At 41.0% G+C, this 19,583-nt stretch overlaps 1 protein-coding gene across 1 annotated transcript in view; it reads left to right on the top strand.

Annotated features, from left to right (window-relative positions):
• ryk (receptor like tyrosine kinase) overlaps positions 1-19,583 on the top strand; it is a 137,274-nt gene that overhangs the window by 7,149 nt on the left and 110,542 nt on the right. The window contains exons 2-5 of the mRNA XM_052018855.1: positions 4,867-4,966; positions 6,955-7,089; positions 11,440-11,508; positions 15,366-15,510. Coding sequence (XP_051874815.1) covers positions 4,909-4,966; positions 6,955-7,089; positions 11,440-11,508; positions 15,366-15,510 — 407 coding nt within the window. The 5' untranslated portion in view covers positions 4,867-4,908. The remainder of the gene's footprint in view (positions 1-4,866; positions 4,967-6,954; positions 7,090-11,439; positions 11,509-15,365; positions 15,511-19,583) is intronic.

The following is a 19,583-nucleotide window of genomic DNA, read 5'->3' as shown; positions in this document are numbered from 1 at the left end:
CCTTTTATCTACCGAGGGAATTTACCTCTACCATCTTGTCAGCGGTCCACGTACCACCTCAGGGCAAAGTCAGGTGACACTGGACAAATTATACTTGGCCATCAACTCTCTTGAGACAGCAAACCCTAATGCCCTATTCATCATCGCCAGGAACTTCAAGCAAACTTCAGGAATGTACTCCCCAAATACCACCAGCATGTCACCAGCTAGTCATTGAGCCTTCAACACCATAATGCCTAATAAGCTCCTCTCTAAACTCTTGGATCTTGGCCGTAGGGGGCCCCCATTTGCAATGGGCTTCTGGATTTACTGACTAACAGACCTCAATCAGCTAGAATCAGTCATAACATTTCACCCACCCCGATGCTCAACACTGGTACTCCCCAGGGTTGTGTGCTCAGTCCCCTGCTCTACTCCCTGTATACCCATGACTGTGTGGCCAGATAAAGTGCCAACTTGATCTTCATGTTTGTCGATGATACCACTATTATAAGCCGGATCAATGACAATGATGAGACTAAGTACTGGAAAGAGATCGCAAACCTTGTGTCGTGGTGTCTGAACGACAACCTAGCCCTTGATGTCAGCAAGACAAAAGTGATGGTGTTGACCGTAGGAAGCGGGTGAAGACAACCCTGTCCTCGTCAGCAGAGCTGCTATAGAGATGGTTGACAGCTTCAAGTTCCTTGGAACCATATCACCACCAACCTCTCCTGGTCCCTTCATACTGATGCGATGATCAAGGAAGTGCATCAGTGCATGTACTTTCTTGGGCATCTGAGAAGATTCGGTTTGTCCATGAGGATTCTCTCAAACTTCTACATATGAGCTACAGAAAGTATCCTGATGGGTTGTATCTCAGCCTGGTATCAGCCATTGTTCTGCTCTGGACCGACAGAACCTGGTGTAAACTACCCAGTCCAACACAGGCTCGTCTCTTCCTTCCATCCAGTCCATCTTCACATTGCGTTGCTTCAGGAAGGCTAACAGGATGCCTGCCACCATGGCCATTCCCTTTTTTTTCCCCTCTTCTGCCTTCTAGAAGAAGATACAGGAGTTAAAGTCTGCATGATCAGCATCTCCCCACTGCTATCAGACTTTTGAACCAATCATCTTGTTCACATCCCCTTCCGCAGTGGTGCTGCCACATTCTCGGACTCTCAGTTCTATCACTTCCATTATTGTCACTTCAGCATTTCTTTTTGCACTACTTCAGATTGCACTATGGTCTTTGCACCATTCTGTTGGTTTGTGCTCATTGCTGTATTTATTGTTGTATTTATTATTACCATGTGCACTGCTTACTCTGTGAGCTTCAGATGACCAAGGAATTTGCACCCTGGTCTATATGACAATGAAATAATCTGATCAGATCTGATGTACAAGTCCAAGGATTCCTGAAGGTGGCAGCACAGGTAAACATGACAGCGAAGAAATTGTATGAAATACTTGCCTTCATTAGCAGGGACATTAGATACAGGAGCAGGGAGTTATGGCATAACTTTATAAAATTTTGGAGTACTGTGTACAGTTCTGATCTCCATGCTTATAGGAGTAGGCAGTGGAAGCTGAGGAGGGCTTGTTGGAGGTACATAAAATTATGAGGGGCATTGACAGGGTAGGTAGAAGGAAACAATGAAGGTAATATGTCAGCACAGAAAGAAGATTGGCTGGCTAACAGGAAATAGAGTAGCCATGAATGGGTCTTTTTATTGGCTGGCAGGATGTAATCAGTGGTGTAACACAGGTATTGGTGTTGGGTCCTCAACTTTTACTATTTATAAAAATGATTTGGAAGAAGCCAGCCCAAGTATGGTTGTTAAATTTGTTGATGTCACTAAGATAGGTTGGAAATAAATTGTGAAAAGGTCAAAAGAAGCTGCAGAGGGACATAGATATGTTAAAATGAATGGGCAAAGACCTGGCAAATGGCATATAATGTGGGAGAAAGTGTAATTGACCATTTTGGCAGTAAAAGAAAAGCACATGTTCCAAATGATGAGAGATTGCAGAACCCTGAGTGCAGAGATCTTGGTGACCTTGTGTAGGATTCACTAAAGGCTAGTATGCAGGTCTGGGAACTAATTGGGAAACCAACAGAATGGTCAATTACACAAATTGGGGAAACCAACAGAATCTTAATATTTACTGAGAGAGGAGTGAATACAAAAGTAGCAGGTTGTGCTTCAATTATATGGGGCATTGGTAAGGCCACATCTGGAATACAGTGCACAATATTGGTCTCTTCTTTTAAGGAAGGAGCTTAATGTGTTAGAAGCAGTTTAATAGGCCGGAATGGCCAGGTTACCTTTTGAGGTAGCCAACGGGCAATGGTAGCAGAGCATTTGAATATTTTGAAGGCAGATCCAATGAGAATGATAGAGTAATACAGCATGAAAACAGTACCTTCAGCCCAACTTGTCCACACCCAGTAAAGTAGTTCCATTTGTCTGCATTTGGCCCATATCCCTCAACTCCTCCTGTCCATGTACTTCTCCAAATGCCTCTTGAATGTTGTTACGTGTACCTGCTTCAACCACTTTCTCTGGCAGCTTGTTCCATGTACCCACCAGTGCCTGCGTAAAGAAGTTGTCCCTCAAGTCACTTTTAAATCTCTCACCTTGTATCTCTGCCCTCTAGTTTTTAGTTCCGCTTCCCTGGAGAAAAGACCATGCGCATTTACCTCTATAAGGTCATCCTTCAATCTCCTACACTTAAAAGAATAAAGTCCTAGCCTGCCTAACCTCTCCCCGCAACTCAAGCTCTTGAGTCCTGGCAACATCCTCATAACCCTTCTCTGCACTCTCCCCAGTTTAGTGATGTCTTTCCAATAACAGAGTGAGTACACAACACTCCAAAAAGCGGTCTCACCAACATCTTGTACAACAGTGATGTAAGGTCCTAACTCCTATTTTCAATGCCCTGACTGATGAAGGCCAGCATGGCAAATGCCTTCACCACCCTCTCTACTTGTGATGCTACTTTCAGCGAACTTATGTACCTGTACTCCTAGCTCCCTCTGTTCCACAACTCTGTACTGACTCACTGTAACTGCACTGTGTAATGAATTGACCTGTACGATCAGTTTGTAAGACAAGCTTTTCACTGTACCTCAGTACAAGTGACAATAATAAACCAATACCAATATAAGTCCTACCCTGGTTTGATTTCCCAAAATGCAATGCTTCGCACTTATCTGAATTGAAAGCCATTTGTCATTCCTCAGCTCAGCTCAGCTGACCAAATTCTCCCATAACCTTTGATAACCTTCTTCACTGTCTACAATACCATCTATTTCAGTATCATCCGCAAACTTACTAACCATGCCTTGTACATGTATATCGAAATTGTTTATATAAATAACGATTCTTCAAGAGTTTTTGCCTGACTGCTATTAGCCTTTAATGTGAATTTCAAAAATAGTGCATTATTAAGGTGAATGCACTGGTTTCATCAATCATAGAATTGTACAGAACAGAAATGGGCCCTTCAGCCCATCTCATCCATGCCAACCATGGTGCCTATCAATGCTAATCACATTTGTGTATGCTAGGCCTGTATCCCTCTATGCCTTTCCTTTCCAAATAACTGTCCAAATGCCTTTTAAACTTTGTAATTTTATCTTCCTCTACCACCAGCTCTGGCAGCATTCCAGATAACCAGCACCCTCTGGAAAAACTTACCCCTCAGATCTCCTTTAAGCCCCTCCCCTCTCACTTTAAGCCCATGCCCTACAGTTCTAGACCCCACCCCGCTTTGCAAAACAAAGACTTTGTCTATGCCACTCATAATTCCTTGAACCTCCATAAGATCACTCCTCAGCTTCCTACATTCCAGTGAGAATAAACCCAGCCTCTCCAATCTCTTCTTATAACTACAGATCTCCACTCCAGGCAGCAGCCTGGTGAATCTCTATTGCCCCCCTTTATTGCTCCCACATCCTTTCTGTGGTGTGGTGGTCAGAAGCGTACACAATACTCCAAGTGCAGTCTAACCAAAGTTTTGCACAGCTGCAACATAACATTCTAATTCTTATACTCTGCACCTTAGCCTATGAAAGTAAGCATGCCAAATGCCGCCTTCACTACCTTATCCACCCCCGATGCCACTTTAAGGAAGCTCCAGACTTGCAACACAAAGTCCCTGCCATTTATTCCATATCTCCTACCGGAATTTGACTTGCCAATGTGCATTACCTCACATTTGTCTGGATTAAATTCTGTCTGCCACCTCTCTGCTCTGTGTCCTTAGACAGCTTTCTTCACTTTCTCCAACTCCATTAATTTTTGTGTCATCTGCAAACTTACTAATTAGAGCACCTCTGTTCTCATCCAAGTCATTTATGTATATATGACAAACAGTGAAGGTCCCAGCACGGATCCCTGCAGTACACACATGTTACAGACCTCCATTCAGATCCACTACTACCCTCTACCTCCCATCACCAGGACAATTTTTGATCCAGTCTGCCAACATCCCAGATCCAATCTGGACCAGCGTACCATGTGGGAACTCGCTAAAAGTTTTACTGAAATCTATGGAAGTCACGTCTACCACTCTGCCTTCACCAATTTTTTTTCAGTTATTTCCTCAAAAAAACTCGACAAGTCAGATTTCTGTGACGTGATCTCCCACGCACTGAACTATAGGAAAGAAATGTGGGCAGTAAAATAAAACTCTCTAGACCTCAAAAGATGGAGGCCCTCTCCCTCCAAACGTTTAAAGTTTTAGTAAAATTGGTCAAGTTGTAATATCGTAATAATATTTCCTCTGAAAATTTTAATTAAGTGTTGTCTTAATAATGGCAGTCATGGATTTAAATGATTTATTCTAATGTGTTACTGTGTTTAATGTTTTTCACAACAGGTTGAATACAGATTGGGCTTTCAGGTGGATGACCCAGCAGCCATGCATATGCCTCAGACTAACATCTCTGTACAAGGGGAGGTTCCACGCACTGTATCAGGTGAGAAAGGATCAGAATCTGCTTTTGACATATTTATTCTTTCAAAATGATTACAATTTTCAAATATTGCTGAAATTTAGACATAATGGCAATTGTGGGCTCCATAGAACCAATGTTTCCTTTTTAACTCATTTGTATAACTTAAGTTACAGATTTGGATTGGATGCAGAAAATAGTGGCTGAGTGAAGTTTTAAGGGAAGGGAAAAAATTGAACTCTGGAATCAGTGGCAAAAAATTATTAGATTTGGTAAGGTTCTAAAGAAGAAGATAAATGATGTAATTGCCCTCATCATTCGAGTAATTGAGTATAAATGTCAGGAAGTCATGTTGCAGCTGTATAAAAGATCTCATAAAATATCTGGGGGATTGTGTTATAGGGAGAGGTTGAGCAGGCTAGGACTTTATTCCTTGAAGTGTAGGATAATGAGGGATGATGCATGGAATGCGCTGCCTGGGGTAATGGTGGAGGCAGATATGTTGGTCAAGTTCAAGAGATTGTTAGATAAGCATATGGAGGAACTTAAAATAGAGGGATATGTGGGAGGAAGGGGTTAGATAGCCTTAGGCGTGGTTTAAAGGTCGGTACAACATGGTGGGCGGAAGGGCCTGTATTATGCTGTATTGTTCTATGATCTTATACAGGTGTATAAAATCATGAGGGGCATAGATGGGTGAATGCACACAATCTTTTTCCTGGGATTGGGGAATCAAGAACACGAAGGCAAAGGATTAAGGTGAGAGGCGAAAAATTTAATAGGAGCTTGAGGGACAACTTTTTCACCCAGAGCATGGCCCCTACATGGAATGAGCTGCCAGAGGATATGGTTGAGGCAGGAAGATTAACAACATGGATAGGAAAGGTTTAGAGGGATATGAGCTAAATGTGGGCAAATGGGACTAGGTTAGATGGGCATCTTGGTTGGCATAGACGCTGGGCCCAAGGGCCTTTTTCTGTGTTGTATGACTCTGACTCTAACTTTGGTTAGGCCATATTTATGTTCAGTTCTGGTTGCTACATTCTTGGAAGGATGTGGTGGCTTTGGAGAGGGTGCAGAAGTGATTCACCAGGATGTTGCCTGGATTGGAATATATTAACTAGAAGGAGAGGGTGGACAATCTTGGATTGTTTTCTCTGGACCGTCGGAAGCTGAGGGGAGACCTGATAAAGTGTACAAAATTATGAGAGGCATTGATGGGGTAGGTTATCAGAGTCTTTTTCCCCCACAGTGGAAGAGTCAAATACTAGACAGTTAAGGTCTAAGGTGAGAGGGGGAAAGTTTAAAGGAGATTTGCGACGCAAGTGTTTTTTAGACCGAGTGTGGTAGGTGCCTGGAATGCTCTGCCGGGGAGGTGGTGGAATCAGATACAACAGCAATGTTTAAGAGGCATTTAGACGTGCACTCAAACAGGCAGCGAATAGAGGCATAAAGACCATGTGCAGGCAGATGGGATTTGTTTAGATTGGCATCATGGTTAGCACAGACATGGGCTGAAGGGCCTGTTCCTGCACTGTGTTGTTGTGTTCTAAGATCAGTGAAGACAAGTTCAACTCATAGTCTCTGAATTTATTCAGACTGAAGAATCGGGGCACTAATACTTTGGGGTCTTTTCTACTCTTTTAATTTTGAATTTTCAGTTGGGTTATCTATGGAGTTACTCAGGACTGTGATCTGTAGTTGTACTGTTGAGCCTGTCTTCACTGATCTTTATAATGTATGTATGACTTATTGACATGTCTGAGAAAAGGGAAGATAAAATTGTGGACTTTAAGCTTATTGATTTCTTCTTTTGCCTCAAGAACCTTGATAACCAACTGTGAATGTAAATGCCTGCTATGAAAACTTCTCACATCTATCTTCTTCTTTCCTTGTAACTGCATGAGCTGGGTAAAAACTAACTTGAAGTTATAAACATGTGGAAATTGCACTAGTACTTTTACCAGGCACACTTCAACAATAAGCTTCACAATTTCTCTTGTCTCTTTCAGTATTTAGAGTGGATCTTTTATGCACAGGAAAATTGGATTCAGAGGTCACCATGGAAATGCAGCTTAACCTAACTATTAACTCTGCAAAGAACATTACAGTTCTGAACTTCAAAAGGAGGAAAATGTGCTACAAAAGTAAGGAGTGCTGCAAAGAAGTTTTGTTTTGCATTTTTATGAAAATTATATCATTTAATCTCCTATGATGCAGGAAACAGTTTTCAGACACCAGATTATTTTACAATAACAACACTATAAATATTCTGTCATAACTGTGTGTATTGAGCAATGTGATGTTTAGTTAAATGATGCAGATCTGATGATGCTCTCAGCCATATACATTTTTAAGGATTCTGTTATAAGTAGTTCTGTGATTATTTGGCTAATGTCATAATGGCGACCACAAAACTACCAAATTCTATTAAAAAGTGAAGTTCACTAATGTTTAAGGATGGAGATATGTCCTATCCTGGTATAGCCTATATGTCTCACCAGAGTCCTGTGAGAGTGGTTTTCTGGGTAACGAATGGTCCGGTAAGCTATTCAATTTCAAGTAACTTAGGAAGCAGTGATCAATAAAGATTGCCCTTTCCATACAACAATGAATTAAAAAATACAGTTCAAAATTGAATCTTTCCATGCCTTAAGTATAAAGCTAGGCCTTTTCTAATTCAGCTTCTCTCTAATTCACCTCAGTAAACCTGTGATGTGAAATAGTGACTAATTTGTGATCCTTACCCTATCTTTCCTATCAAAAACCACTGGAACTATTTATTTAATCAGTGTTATTTAATTTATTAAAAGTTTTGTAACCTTTGTCAGCAAATTGATATTAAGGATAGACTCAGGATATTTGTATGATGGCATGAATAAACATTGCATTATAGCTAGGGTACAAGAAGACACGAGCATCCAGCTGTTTAATAAAGATGTACCCATTCCTCAATTTAGGAAAGGGGAAATGTTCCTGAAAAGCGAATTGTTCAGTGAAATGTAAATTGAACATTATAGATGTTTAGGTACAAAGTGTTCTATACGTGGAGAGTGGTGCACTATTAGTTATAACAAAAAATAGCTTCATAGGTGAAGTAGGGACATTCGACAAAGGGTTTGAATGCGTCATGAAGCAAGTGGAACATGTGACTGTGAATGAGTCATGTGGAGACTGAAACTGGTAGATGTAAAGAGTCGACAAGCAAGTATTCTGGAGAAGACCTGGTGGAAGACTGTCTCGTGGGACAAACACGGTAGAATCTCCCGGGACTCAAAGTTTTTATACTCTTGAGAATGAAGATAACAGCAGATGATTCAATAGAATTTTAATAGTTGCAACGATGTCGTTTACTTCAATATTTTGAGTCAACAACTGGTTCCGTTGAATTATATATTTACAATGGGAGCACATTGTAACTGACAAGACATCCCTGAACGTTCAGACACCTTAGCTGGGACAAAGTAATTCATGTGGATGGTCTAAACGCTTTTGAGGACAGAAATCCAAGACACCCAAAATTAATGTTGCGAGGGCTTGACTCCCCGGTTACATAAATATTCCAATTAGTGATAGACAGAACAAATATGACTGAGCACGTTTGATGTGCTAAGTGATAAGATTAGTCTGGTCTGGAAGCTTCCTGAATCTTTGTCACAATGATGCAAAATAACTTAGCTGAAGGTGTTTGATGCCTGGTTTGATGTAGGCCAATTAACATACCCCCCATTGTCTTGCATTTAGCTGATGCATACGAGAATGTCTCATGGTACAAACCATATTTCTTGAGCAGCTAGCCCCTTGCTGTGGGCCAGTAGCCTGTCCTCTGTAGACAGTACTGTTTGTTTACAAAGCTGTCCTTTTAATTTCAAACTGATTACTGCTTGTAGTTTACATGTGAACAGCTTTTTTTTTGAAAACTGGTTCTCATTTGTATTAACACATGTTTTTCTCATAATTCCTGGAAAGTTTAGCCCGTGCCAGGTGTGTTGGGTGGAAATGCTGTGGTATTGGAACACAGTAACACGAGGACAGCAGTGGGCGTTTTAACCCCTGGAGCCTTTTTCATCAGTTAACGAGAGTCTGGCAAAGCTGTGACCTGACTGCATGTAAACCTATCTTTTCCCTATATCCCTCAATACCATTAGCTAACTAAAGGGTAACAGTCTCAGTTAAAATTAACAGTTGTCCTTGCATCATTTGCAGTTTGTAGCAGAGAATTCAAAATGTTACTACCCTGTATCTGTAGAGTGCTTCCTAATTTCACTCCTGAAAGCTTGGCTCTAATTTTTTTTAGGCGTTGATGAAATTTATTGCAAAGATTTGTGAAGTAATGCACCTTGGCAGAAGGAATGAGAGAAAATGCAGACTAAATGGCATTGTTCTAAAGGGAGGGTAGGAACACAGTGATCTGAAAATATCCTTGAAAATGTCAGGGTGAGTTGAGAGAATAGCTAGTAAGGCATATGGATCCTGTGTAGGTGAGTGGTTGGAGAATCAGTGGGCAGTTAATGGACATCTGAGAGAGAGTGGGTTACAGGGAAATCAGTGAGGGGTTTGCTGTAGTAGACTACAAGTAATATAGCCTGCAGCTTAGTTGGTAGTACTCGTATCTAAATCGGAAGATTCATTCAAGTCCCCACTCAAGAAACCTGAATGCATAAACCAAGACTAATATTTCAGCCCAGTATTCTGGGAATACTGCACTGTTAGAGGTGGTGTCTTTTAGTTGAAGTGTAGCACTTGATGAGTACATTGGTTATTCCTGGTGCCCTGAGCAATATCCATCTCCTATTACTTGATCACTTTTGCTCTGCTTGAGTGGAAGATTGCTGCGTGCACATTAGCTGCCAATTTTCCTACATTCCAATTGTTACTGCACTTCAGAAGTATCACATTTACTGTTCAGTGCTTTACGGCAGTTTAAAAGAGAGAGGGTACTATATAAGTGTAAGCATTTCTTTCAGCTTGTTCAATCTTTCCTTACATTTGAATCTTGGAATCCAGGTGTCATTCTGGTAAACCTACATGGCATCCTTTCAAAGCCAATCTATCCTCGCAGAACTTCTTACAGTATTGTAGCTGTTGAACTAGGGCTTTGTTTTGCTGCAGCAAAATGTCTTGGTATGTGCAGACATAAAGTCCTGCTGTCCTTTGGCATTGGATTATTTGGTGTGCCATTCATGATATTTTAACAATCTGTGTAGTAGACCTGCAAGTCTCTTTAGACTTCCATTGGTTCAGGTATCACCATTTAGAAAACAGTCTGTTTTGCCTTTTAGAAATAAATTCACAATCTTCCTCGTTCACTCAAGTCTTGTGATGTAATGCTTCCATTTACTGCAGTGTTACCTAATTGTGTTGTTATTGCACTTGGACACATAACCTTTTATCTTATTTATTTCATCTAGATCATGCACAAATGAAAAATTGCAGCTCTAAAACATCTGTTGGGATTCAGTTAAATTGCATCATGCCAATTTCAGTACCTGCTCACCATCCCTACTCTGTAACTTAAATTAACTTGTTTTCTTTCTTTCTCAGTTCTAGCAAACTGAAATGTTAACTCTGTTTCTCTTTCCGCAAATGCTGTCTGAGTGTTTCCAGCCCTTTCTGTTTTAATTTCAGATTTCTAGCATCTGTAATGTTTTTTGATTTTCATCCCTACTGTCCTTTGATTTTTGTACCATCCACCAACCCCCTAAAGAAGTGTTAATTTGCAGTAGCCAATTAACCAGCCAGCACGTCTTTGGGATGTAGGAAGGTAGCATCCCTGGAGCATCAGAGGCTGAGGGGAGACCTGATAGAAGTTCATAAGATTATGAGGGGCAAAGATAGGATAGATAGTCAGAGTCTTTTTCCCAGGGTAGAAATGTCAAATGAAGGTGAGAGGGGGAGATGTTTAAAAGAGATGAGCGGGGGAAGTTTTTTTACACAGAGATTGGAGGTATCTGGAACAGGCTGCTGGGGGGACTGGTCGAAGCAGATACGATGGTGGTGTTTAAGAGGCTTTTAGCTAGACACGTGAATATGCAAGAAATGGAGAGGGATGGATCATTTACAGGCAGAAGAGGATTAGTTTTATTTAACATCGTGTTTGGCACAAAGATTGTGGGCTGAAGGGCCTGTTCCCGTGGTGTACGGTTCTATGTTCTACATTCAGTAGCTTAGAAGGTAGAATTTCCAGCCTGAAATCTCAGGAAGTTGGGCTCAGTGAGAGATCTATCAACACAGTGTAGTTATCCTGCAGCTGACCCTCAGCTGGGCAGAGGCTCCGCTACAGATCAGTTAGAGACTGATCTGACTGATCAGGCTGATCTCTGAAAAATCTCTCCCATTTACTTTAAACTTCCAGATTGTGCAGGACAGTTTTGAATTGCAACAAATTAAACATTCTTTGTGTCTCAGTCTGGAGGTAAAATATATGTAAATTGACATAAGTACTTACATTATTTCTTAAAAGTCAAAAATAACTGATTTTATTTAAATCTCACCAGGACCTGAACAGGAAGAGAAAAAATCCATTTACCCAGGCAGAAACAACAGCAAAGGTGGAAGAACTGCATGTGAGTAATGACTTGTATGAAATGAAATACTGGGAAACAGACTGACTGATGAACATTTCCCTACAATTATGTATAAAATTACAGATTTTCTTCCTGTACCCTACACTATAAACCACTGAAATGCAATTTGAAGGAACTGTTTCACATTATTCCTTTCAGAGAAATAGTATTACGGCGACAATAAATATGGAAAGGGATAACAATGGTCTGCAATTTAATGTCATGAATTAGGGAAGGCTGATTTCAGTGCCATAAGAGACAACATGGTAAAGGCAAATTGTGAGCAGCTTTTTGCGGGCAGGTTTAGAGTCAGTTCTACAGCACAGAAACAAGCCCAACTTATCCATGCTGACCAAGATGTCTGAGCTAGTCACATTTGCTACATACAACCCATATCCCTCTAAGTTTTTTCTATCCATGCACCTGTCCAAATGTCTTTTAAACATTGTAGTTGTACCCGCCTCTACTACATCCTCTAGCAGCTTGTTTTATTTATCCATCACCTTCTGTATGGGGAGAAAGTTTCCCCTTGGGTTCCTTTTAAATCTTTCACCTCTCACCTTAAACCTATGTCCCCTAGCTTTAGACTTCCCTCTCCTAGGGAAGAGATTGTGACCATTCGCGTTATCTATGCCCGTCATGATATTATACATTTCTAAGGTCACCCCTCAGCCTCCAATGCTCCAAGGAAAAACGTTCCAGCCTTCCAGCTTCTCCTTGTAACTCAAGCCCTTGTAACATCCTCACAAATATTTTCTGTACCCTTTCCAGCTTAATAACATCCTTCCTGCAACCAGAATTGCACACAGTACTCCAAGCCATAGAGAGGGTGCAGAGGAGATTTACAAGGATGCTGCCTGGAATGCGGGAACTTGGCCTTTTCTCCTTGGAGAGACGAGGGGGGACCTGATAGAGGTGTATAAGATGATGAGAGGTATTGATAGGGTAGATAGTCAGAGGCTTTTCCCTAGGGCTGAATTGGTGACCATAAGAGGACATAGGTTTAAGGTGCTGGAGACTAGATATAGAGGAGATGTCAGGGGTAAGTTTTTTGCTCAGAGAGTGGTGAGTGCATGGAATGGGCTGCCGGAAACGGTGGTGGAGGCGGATACGATACGGTCTTTCAAGAGACTGTTAGATAGGTACATGAAGCTGAGTAAAATAGAGGGCTACAGGTAAGCCTAGTAATTTCTAGGGTAGGGACATGTTCGGCACAGCTTTGTCGGCCAAAGAGCCTGAATTGTGCTGTAGTTTTTCTATGTTTTAAGTGTGGTCTCACGAATGACTTGTACAGAAAGGGAGCAACACTTGATCTCCCCTTGGGAAATGAGGCTGGGCAAATGGTAGAAATGTGTCAGTGGGGGAGCACTTTGAGATAGTGACCATAATTCGATTAGTTTTAAAATAGTTATGGAAAAAGATAGGGCTGGTCCACTAGTTAAAATGCCAAATTGGGGCAAGGCTAATTTTGATACATTAGACAGGAATATGCAAAGGTTGATTGGGAGAGGCTGCTTGCAGATAAAGGGATGTCTAGCAAGGGAGAGGCTTTTAAAAGTGAGATAGGGAGAGTTCAGGGCCAACGTGTTCCTGTTAGAGCAAAGAGTAAAGTTGGCAGGATTAAGGAACGCTGGTTGACGAGGGATATTGAGGCTCTGGTAAGGAAAAAGGGATGAAGAGAATCCCTTGAGTATGAGGGATGTAGGAGTACGTTTATAAAGGAAATCAGGAGGGCAAAAAAGGGATGTGAGATGGCCTTGTTAGATAAAATAAAGAAGGGCCCTTGGAGATTCTACAAGTATACTAAGAGCAAAAGGGCAACTATGGAGAGAATAGGTTCCCTAAGGGATCAATGTGGTTGTCCATGTGTGGAGCCACGAGAGATGGGTGAGGTCTTAAATGGATACTTCTCATCTGTATTTACTGTGGAGAAAGTCATGGAAGCTTGGGAATTCAAGGAAAAGAACAGTGATGTCCTGAAACAACAATATTTTGAAAGAGGTGTTGGAGGTCTTGAGGTGCATAGAGGGGCCTGACCGAGTGTATCCTAGGATGTTGTGGATCCTAGGATCCAAGGGAAGAAATTGCTGGGGCCCTGGCGGAGAATTTTGATGTTCTGCTGGTGAGCCTAACATCAGTGGTGGGAAAGTTACTGAAGGGGATTCTGAGAGATGGGATCGATCCACATTTGGAAAGGCTTGGACAACTTGGGAATAGTCAGCATGGCTTTGTATGTGTGAATTTGATTGTTTTTTTTTGAAGAGGTGACCAAGAGGGTTGACGAGGGCAGGGCGGTAGACACCTACATAGCAAGGCTTTTGACAAGGTCCCCCAGGCTGGTCCAGAAGGTGAGGTCACATGGGATCGATAATGAGCTAGCCAATTGGATACAAAATTGGTTTGGAGGAAGGAGTCAGAGGGTGGTAGTGGAGGGTTGTTTACCTGTGACCAGTGGTGTGCTGCAAGGGATCGTTGCTGGGTCCCCTCTTGCTTGTCATAAATATTAATGATTTGGATGAGAATGTAAGTGGCATAATTAGTAAGTTTGCGAATGACACCAAAATTGGTGGACAAGTGAAGAAGTTTGTCTATGATTACAACAGGATTTCGATAGACTGAATATAGTAAATATCGAAAAATGAGGACTAGGAGTACATGATTTGGCTCCTTGAGTTTGCTTTGCCATTGTGAAAAAAAGTATGGTTGATCCTCTCTTTCAAGTCCACATTCCATACCCAATCTCCAAATCCTCTGATTTCTTTTATGGCAAAATTACGCAGATCTCAATTTTTCATATGCTCAATAACTGAGCATTCACAGCTCTCTGGATTGGGGAATTCCAAAATTTACAAACCTGAGTCAAGTGACACCTCGGTCCTAATAGGCCAATCCCACACTTTGTGATTGTTCCTCCTAATTCTCCTAAGCCTAACAAATGGTTTTCGATCATAATGCTTACCACTGTCAAAACAGGTTTTGCATTAGTAGGCTGTTCAGCACCTCAAGCTTGCTGCAGTATTCAGCAAGTTAATTGCCATATCCCACCCCTTGGCTCCACATAACCTTCATTCCCATGACAAGCAAAAATTATTAATAGAGTGAGTTTTTTGTGTGATAGCTTTGCATACTTCTATCACCCTTTGTCTGAAGTGTTTTCCATTCCCTGCTGGGTGGCCTAGCTCTTATTTCTTAACATTGTGCTTGTTGTCCTTGTCACATGAGTGTTTCCCTCTACTTGTAGTTGAAAATACTCATAATAACCTTTTTAACTACTTTTGTTCTGATTGCCAAATTTTAATGATCTTCATGCATAGATCTCCAAGTATCCTTGGATCTCCAGTATTTCTAGCTATTCACCATTTAAGTAACACTATCCTTCTTCAGTCCAACTACTCAACAGACCTAATTCTGGTAATTTTGAGTACACAAATTTTTGTATCAGCAGTAACATTGTATAAATTAGTTGCTTTTGGATTAGTTGATAGTAAATAGAATGTTTATCTGTAGACTCAATATCCTTGTAGGACAATTCATGTAACTTTTTTTCCAATTAGAATACGTACTCACTCTTGCTATTCTGCCACCCAGTTAGTCCCCTGTGAAGATGAGTAATTTGCCTTCAATTCCATGAGCTTTAATTTAAAATTTTCCCATTTGAGGAAGATCCTTAATTCTTTCTAGTGGATTATATAAACTGCATAATTGGACATTTCCCCGCCTGCTGCTGTAGCTGTTGCCTCAAATAATGCAATTAGTCTTCAGACATCATTTGTCCTGTACATATCCATTTATACACACTCTTGATATCATGGGAGTAGATATTTTTAACTTTTGTCTGTGTGCTTGTTATCCCACAGTTGATACAGTACACATAGCTCCCACTACCTCCACCCGTGTATTCTACATCAGCGTTGGAGTGTGTTGTGCAGTCATATTCTTGGTGGCAATAATATTAGCTGTCTTACACCTGCATAGCATGAAAAGAGTGGAAATTGATGATAGGTGAGTGACTTCCAGTTTAATGCTGTGGAACTTGTGATTTTAAAAGGCATGAACATGATGGAATGAATTCTTTATTTTCTTTTAAGTAAACAATTTATTGAAGAAATCTGATCAGTGACATCTATTATGTTATGGCATTCTAAGTAACAATTTTGTTTTAAGTAAGAATATAGGATATCAGTTTAACCATGCTTCTCGTCAGTGCATATTTATTTATTTTCTGTTACCTATCAGTTTTAACTTCAGTGGTGGTGTAGGTTAACTGAGGGGAGTTACTGTGGCCCACCTAAAACTGAGAAATGATGCTTTCAGTAGCAAAAGTACCTGGTGTTAGAATTGCTTCCAGAGGGATAATGTCACTGTTTTTTTCTTGGTCAGTCGAAAGCTTTGTGATAACCTAGCTGAAGAATATAGCTGTTTCATTTTTAATTCCATTTGGGAAATCATTTGCTTAATTTAACCCTCTTTCCTTTTCTTTCATAGACAGACAGGAAAGGAATTAGTATCACTTTGCATGCAGCCAATTAAATTCATCAGGTTACTTTACATGTTTTTATGCTGAAGGATTCATTTGGATATTTTGAGTATAATTCATGGGCTTGAATAAAATTTAAAAAATATTCCCATCTCATTTGTAAATTTTCAGCAAAGCAGTGCCCAACAAAAGGAAAGATTTCTAGTGTGCACTTTTCCCTTACTCGTGGATGAAGGAAAATCCATATAAAGTTCAAAGTTCCTTTCCTGTCCTTTATTGACTACAACCTCATTTCTCTGCCCTATCTGAAAATAATTTGTTGAATGTTGCAAAATAATGACATCCATCTCATGAAGGGAAATCAAAGAATATTGTCACATTTGGTAACAAATGATTATTTCACTGAAAGGAAAGTTCTAATGATCCAGTAACATGTTTAAATCTTAGCACTGTAGCTGGGAAATTTAGAATCATTTATTGAAATAAACATTAAAATGAATCTGGAAAATTAAGCCTCTGCATGTAATGATGAACAATAAAACTACCAGATTGTCATGAGTCATCATGTTCTTCTTGCTGGAGAATATAGAACTAGGGGTGACTGACTTAAAAAGGGTGATGAAGATGAAGCAAATTTTTTACACTGTGTTGTAACTCTTTGGAACTCTTTCTCAGAGGGTGGTAGTATTAAATTCAACACTGTCCCAATGGTTACAACTTGTCCTGACAGATTATGAGGTTCTGCTTGAGATGGACATCCTTGGAACAATGTAGGTGATCAAACACACAGAAACAACTGACGGGAGAGCGAGCAGGCATAGGAAAAGTGGCCGCCAGCTGGCCTCACTGACTCAGCTAGTGATTCAGTCTGCTCAGCTCCACCTCGCCCCTGATTGTTGTGGCTGTCGGCGGGGAGAGATGATTGGTTGGGGAGCTGAGGGAAGGCACATGGGAAGGTCCCTTTCCCACCCAGCAGAAGGTGCCTGCAACAGCCGGCAACTCCATTCCACCAGTCTGCCAACCGCTTTTTCGTATGTATGGGATGTCCATAACTTGGGCGTTGGTAACCCAGGGAGGACCTGAACTGCATTTGGTGCTCACAATGGAGGCTCTACATAGGAGAAACCAAACAGATTGGGTTACCACTTTGTGGAGCACCATTGCTCAGTCTGCAAAAGTGCTTCCAGTCATATGTCACTTTCATTCTCTGCCTTACTCCCATTCTGACTTGTGTTTTCAATCTCTTACATTGTTCCAATGATGCCCAACATAAGCTCAGGGAAAGTACCTCATCTTACGTTAGGACAACTGTAGCCTTTGGCACTCAATATTGAATTTAACAATTTCAGATACCCATTCTTTTCTCTTCACAGATGGGACTGTATCTTTGTTTTAAGTTGTTTCTTTTACCTTTTCTGTCTAAATGCTGCTTTTTTAAACTAACTTACCAAAAAAACTCATCCAGATGCATTTTACAAATTCCACCCCATCCAAACCCCTTGCACTACAGCAATCCCAGTCAATACTGGGGAATTAAAGACCCTCACTACTATAACCATATTACTCTAATTTGTCTCCAATAATTTTCCTCTGTCTCCCATTGACTGTTAGGGAGCCTGTAGTATAACCACAGCAAAGTGCTCACCCCTTTCTTTTGTCTAAGTTCTACCCACATGGCTGTACTTCTGGGATCTCCTCCCCAAGTTCTGCATTGATGTTCTCCCTAATCAATATTGCAGTGTGCCCTCCTCTTTTACATCCTCAGAGTGTTGCTGCCAATCGATTAACCAACCCATTCACTTGCAATGTATGGTCCAAACGTTGTGAGAGAATGGGTTGGGCAGATGGTTTAGCAGCAACACTCATTGAGCACAGACATTGGTGGTCAATAATGAGTATTTGGAATAAAATGGGGACCACAGCTCTCTAATTAAGATATACTTCAGTGTTCTTGCAGGCCTCAGAAGCATGGTAGAATTTTGTCTGGGGTGCTTAATGTTCATGTCTAAATATATGCAAAGATACAGTATGCTGGCGACAGTTTTGGCTAATGTCTCTTTAGACCTGAAGGTGAGTCACCAATCCCAAAGGTTTGGGCATATTTGCTATAGACAAACCTAAATGATTGGACAACCAACAGATTGAATGTAGGTCTACAGTTTTGCCACACATTAAGACTGATGCTTCAACAAGTAATGGGAGAGGGTGGTCTATGACAATCACACCCTTGGGGGGGGGGGGGGGGGGAAGAGGAGATTAATTATAGAACCATAGAATTGGCAAGTGACAGGAGCAAGCCATTGTGGCATCCTGGGGAGTAATCTGTTCAATCCCATTCCACCTATTTTTTTCTTGTAGCTCTGTAATTTATTTTACGAAGGTTGCATGTCCAATTCCTCAAGGAAAGCCCTGATCATCTGTTTCAATCATCTATACAGGTAGCTAGTCCCAGACCAGCATACACCCCTGCATCTTTTGCCCTGTGCATTAAATGTGTACCCCTTGGACATTGAACTGTCTGCTAATGGGAATAACTTTGTCTTGTCTAAATCCATCATGATCATGGATGCCTCTATCAAATCTCCTTTTAATCTACTTTGATCCAAGGGGAACAGATCCAGTTTCTCCAATCTAACCTTATAGCTGGATTCAATACATCCTTCCTGATCCAATACATCCTTCCTGAGTCTGGTGGGCAGAAAGGATGCAATATTCCTGTTGTAGCCTCACCAGAAAACACATGCTCCCTGCTTTTGCATTATATGCTTCTATTAGTAAATCCCAGCATTTCACATGCTTCACTAATCATTCTGTGGTGAATGAACCACCTTCTGACACCCCAAAGCCTTTCCATTAGGGATGTGCGAAGTCCTCTCCACTCTTCAACAACTTGAAGCAAATCCAAGAGATGCACCAGTCAGCCTGATTGTCATCCAATTTGTCAGTCTGTACAAAATGCATCATCTACAAAATGCCCTTTAGTAACTCCCCAAGGCATCTTCTACAGAGCCTCCAACCATCCTGAATATCCTTTACTGTTACTGGATCAAAATTCTGAAACTGCCTTCACCAGAGCTACAGCAATTCAGAATAGCATAAGATTTTAACTTTGAGAATCACATTTACCAGAAGGTTGAAGAATAATAACCAATTTGTAGCTTATTGAAGAGCAGTTGCAACACCTTTGAATCTAAGGCAGAAATCCTCATTCTTTCTCTTAATCAGCCTTTACTGTTCAATACTGCAGTCTTCTCGGGCATGTCAAGTTGTTAAGCCAATCCCAACTCCTCTTTCTTCTCCTGCTTTCCTTCTCTGTCTACCTGCTTTAACGGGTGAATTTATGGGCAGGAGTGACCCTCAAATCAATCACCAAACAGCAGTTCCCATCAACCACCCAATTGTGGAGAGACAGGTGGCAAGATGAACCTCTAAACTCAGGTACCTGACCCATAACGCACACTATTTATGAGGTATCTACTTAATTATTGAGGATAGTTAGCTAAATACACTATTTATGAGGTATCTGCTTAATTATTGAGGATAGTTAGCTTAAATAGTTTTGACATCATCAGCGACCTGTTGTCAAACACGTGCATGC

Source organism: Pristis pectinata, chromosome 6, assembly GCF_009764475.1.
Source record: "Pristis pectinata isolate sPriPec2 chromosome 6, sPriPec2.1.pri, whole genome shotgun sequence".
In the NCBI taxonomy this organism is placed as follows: domain Eukaryota; kingdom Metazoa; phylum Chordata; class Chondrichthyes; order Rhinopristiformes; family Pristidae; genus Pristis; species Pristis pectinata.
Note: the sequence above shows the minus strand (reverse complement) of the source record. Positions and strands in the feature narration are given on the sequence as shown.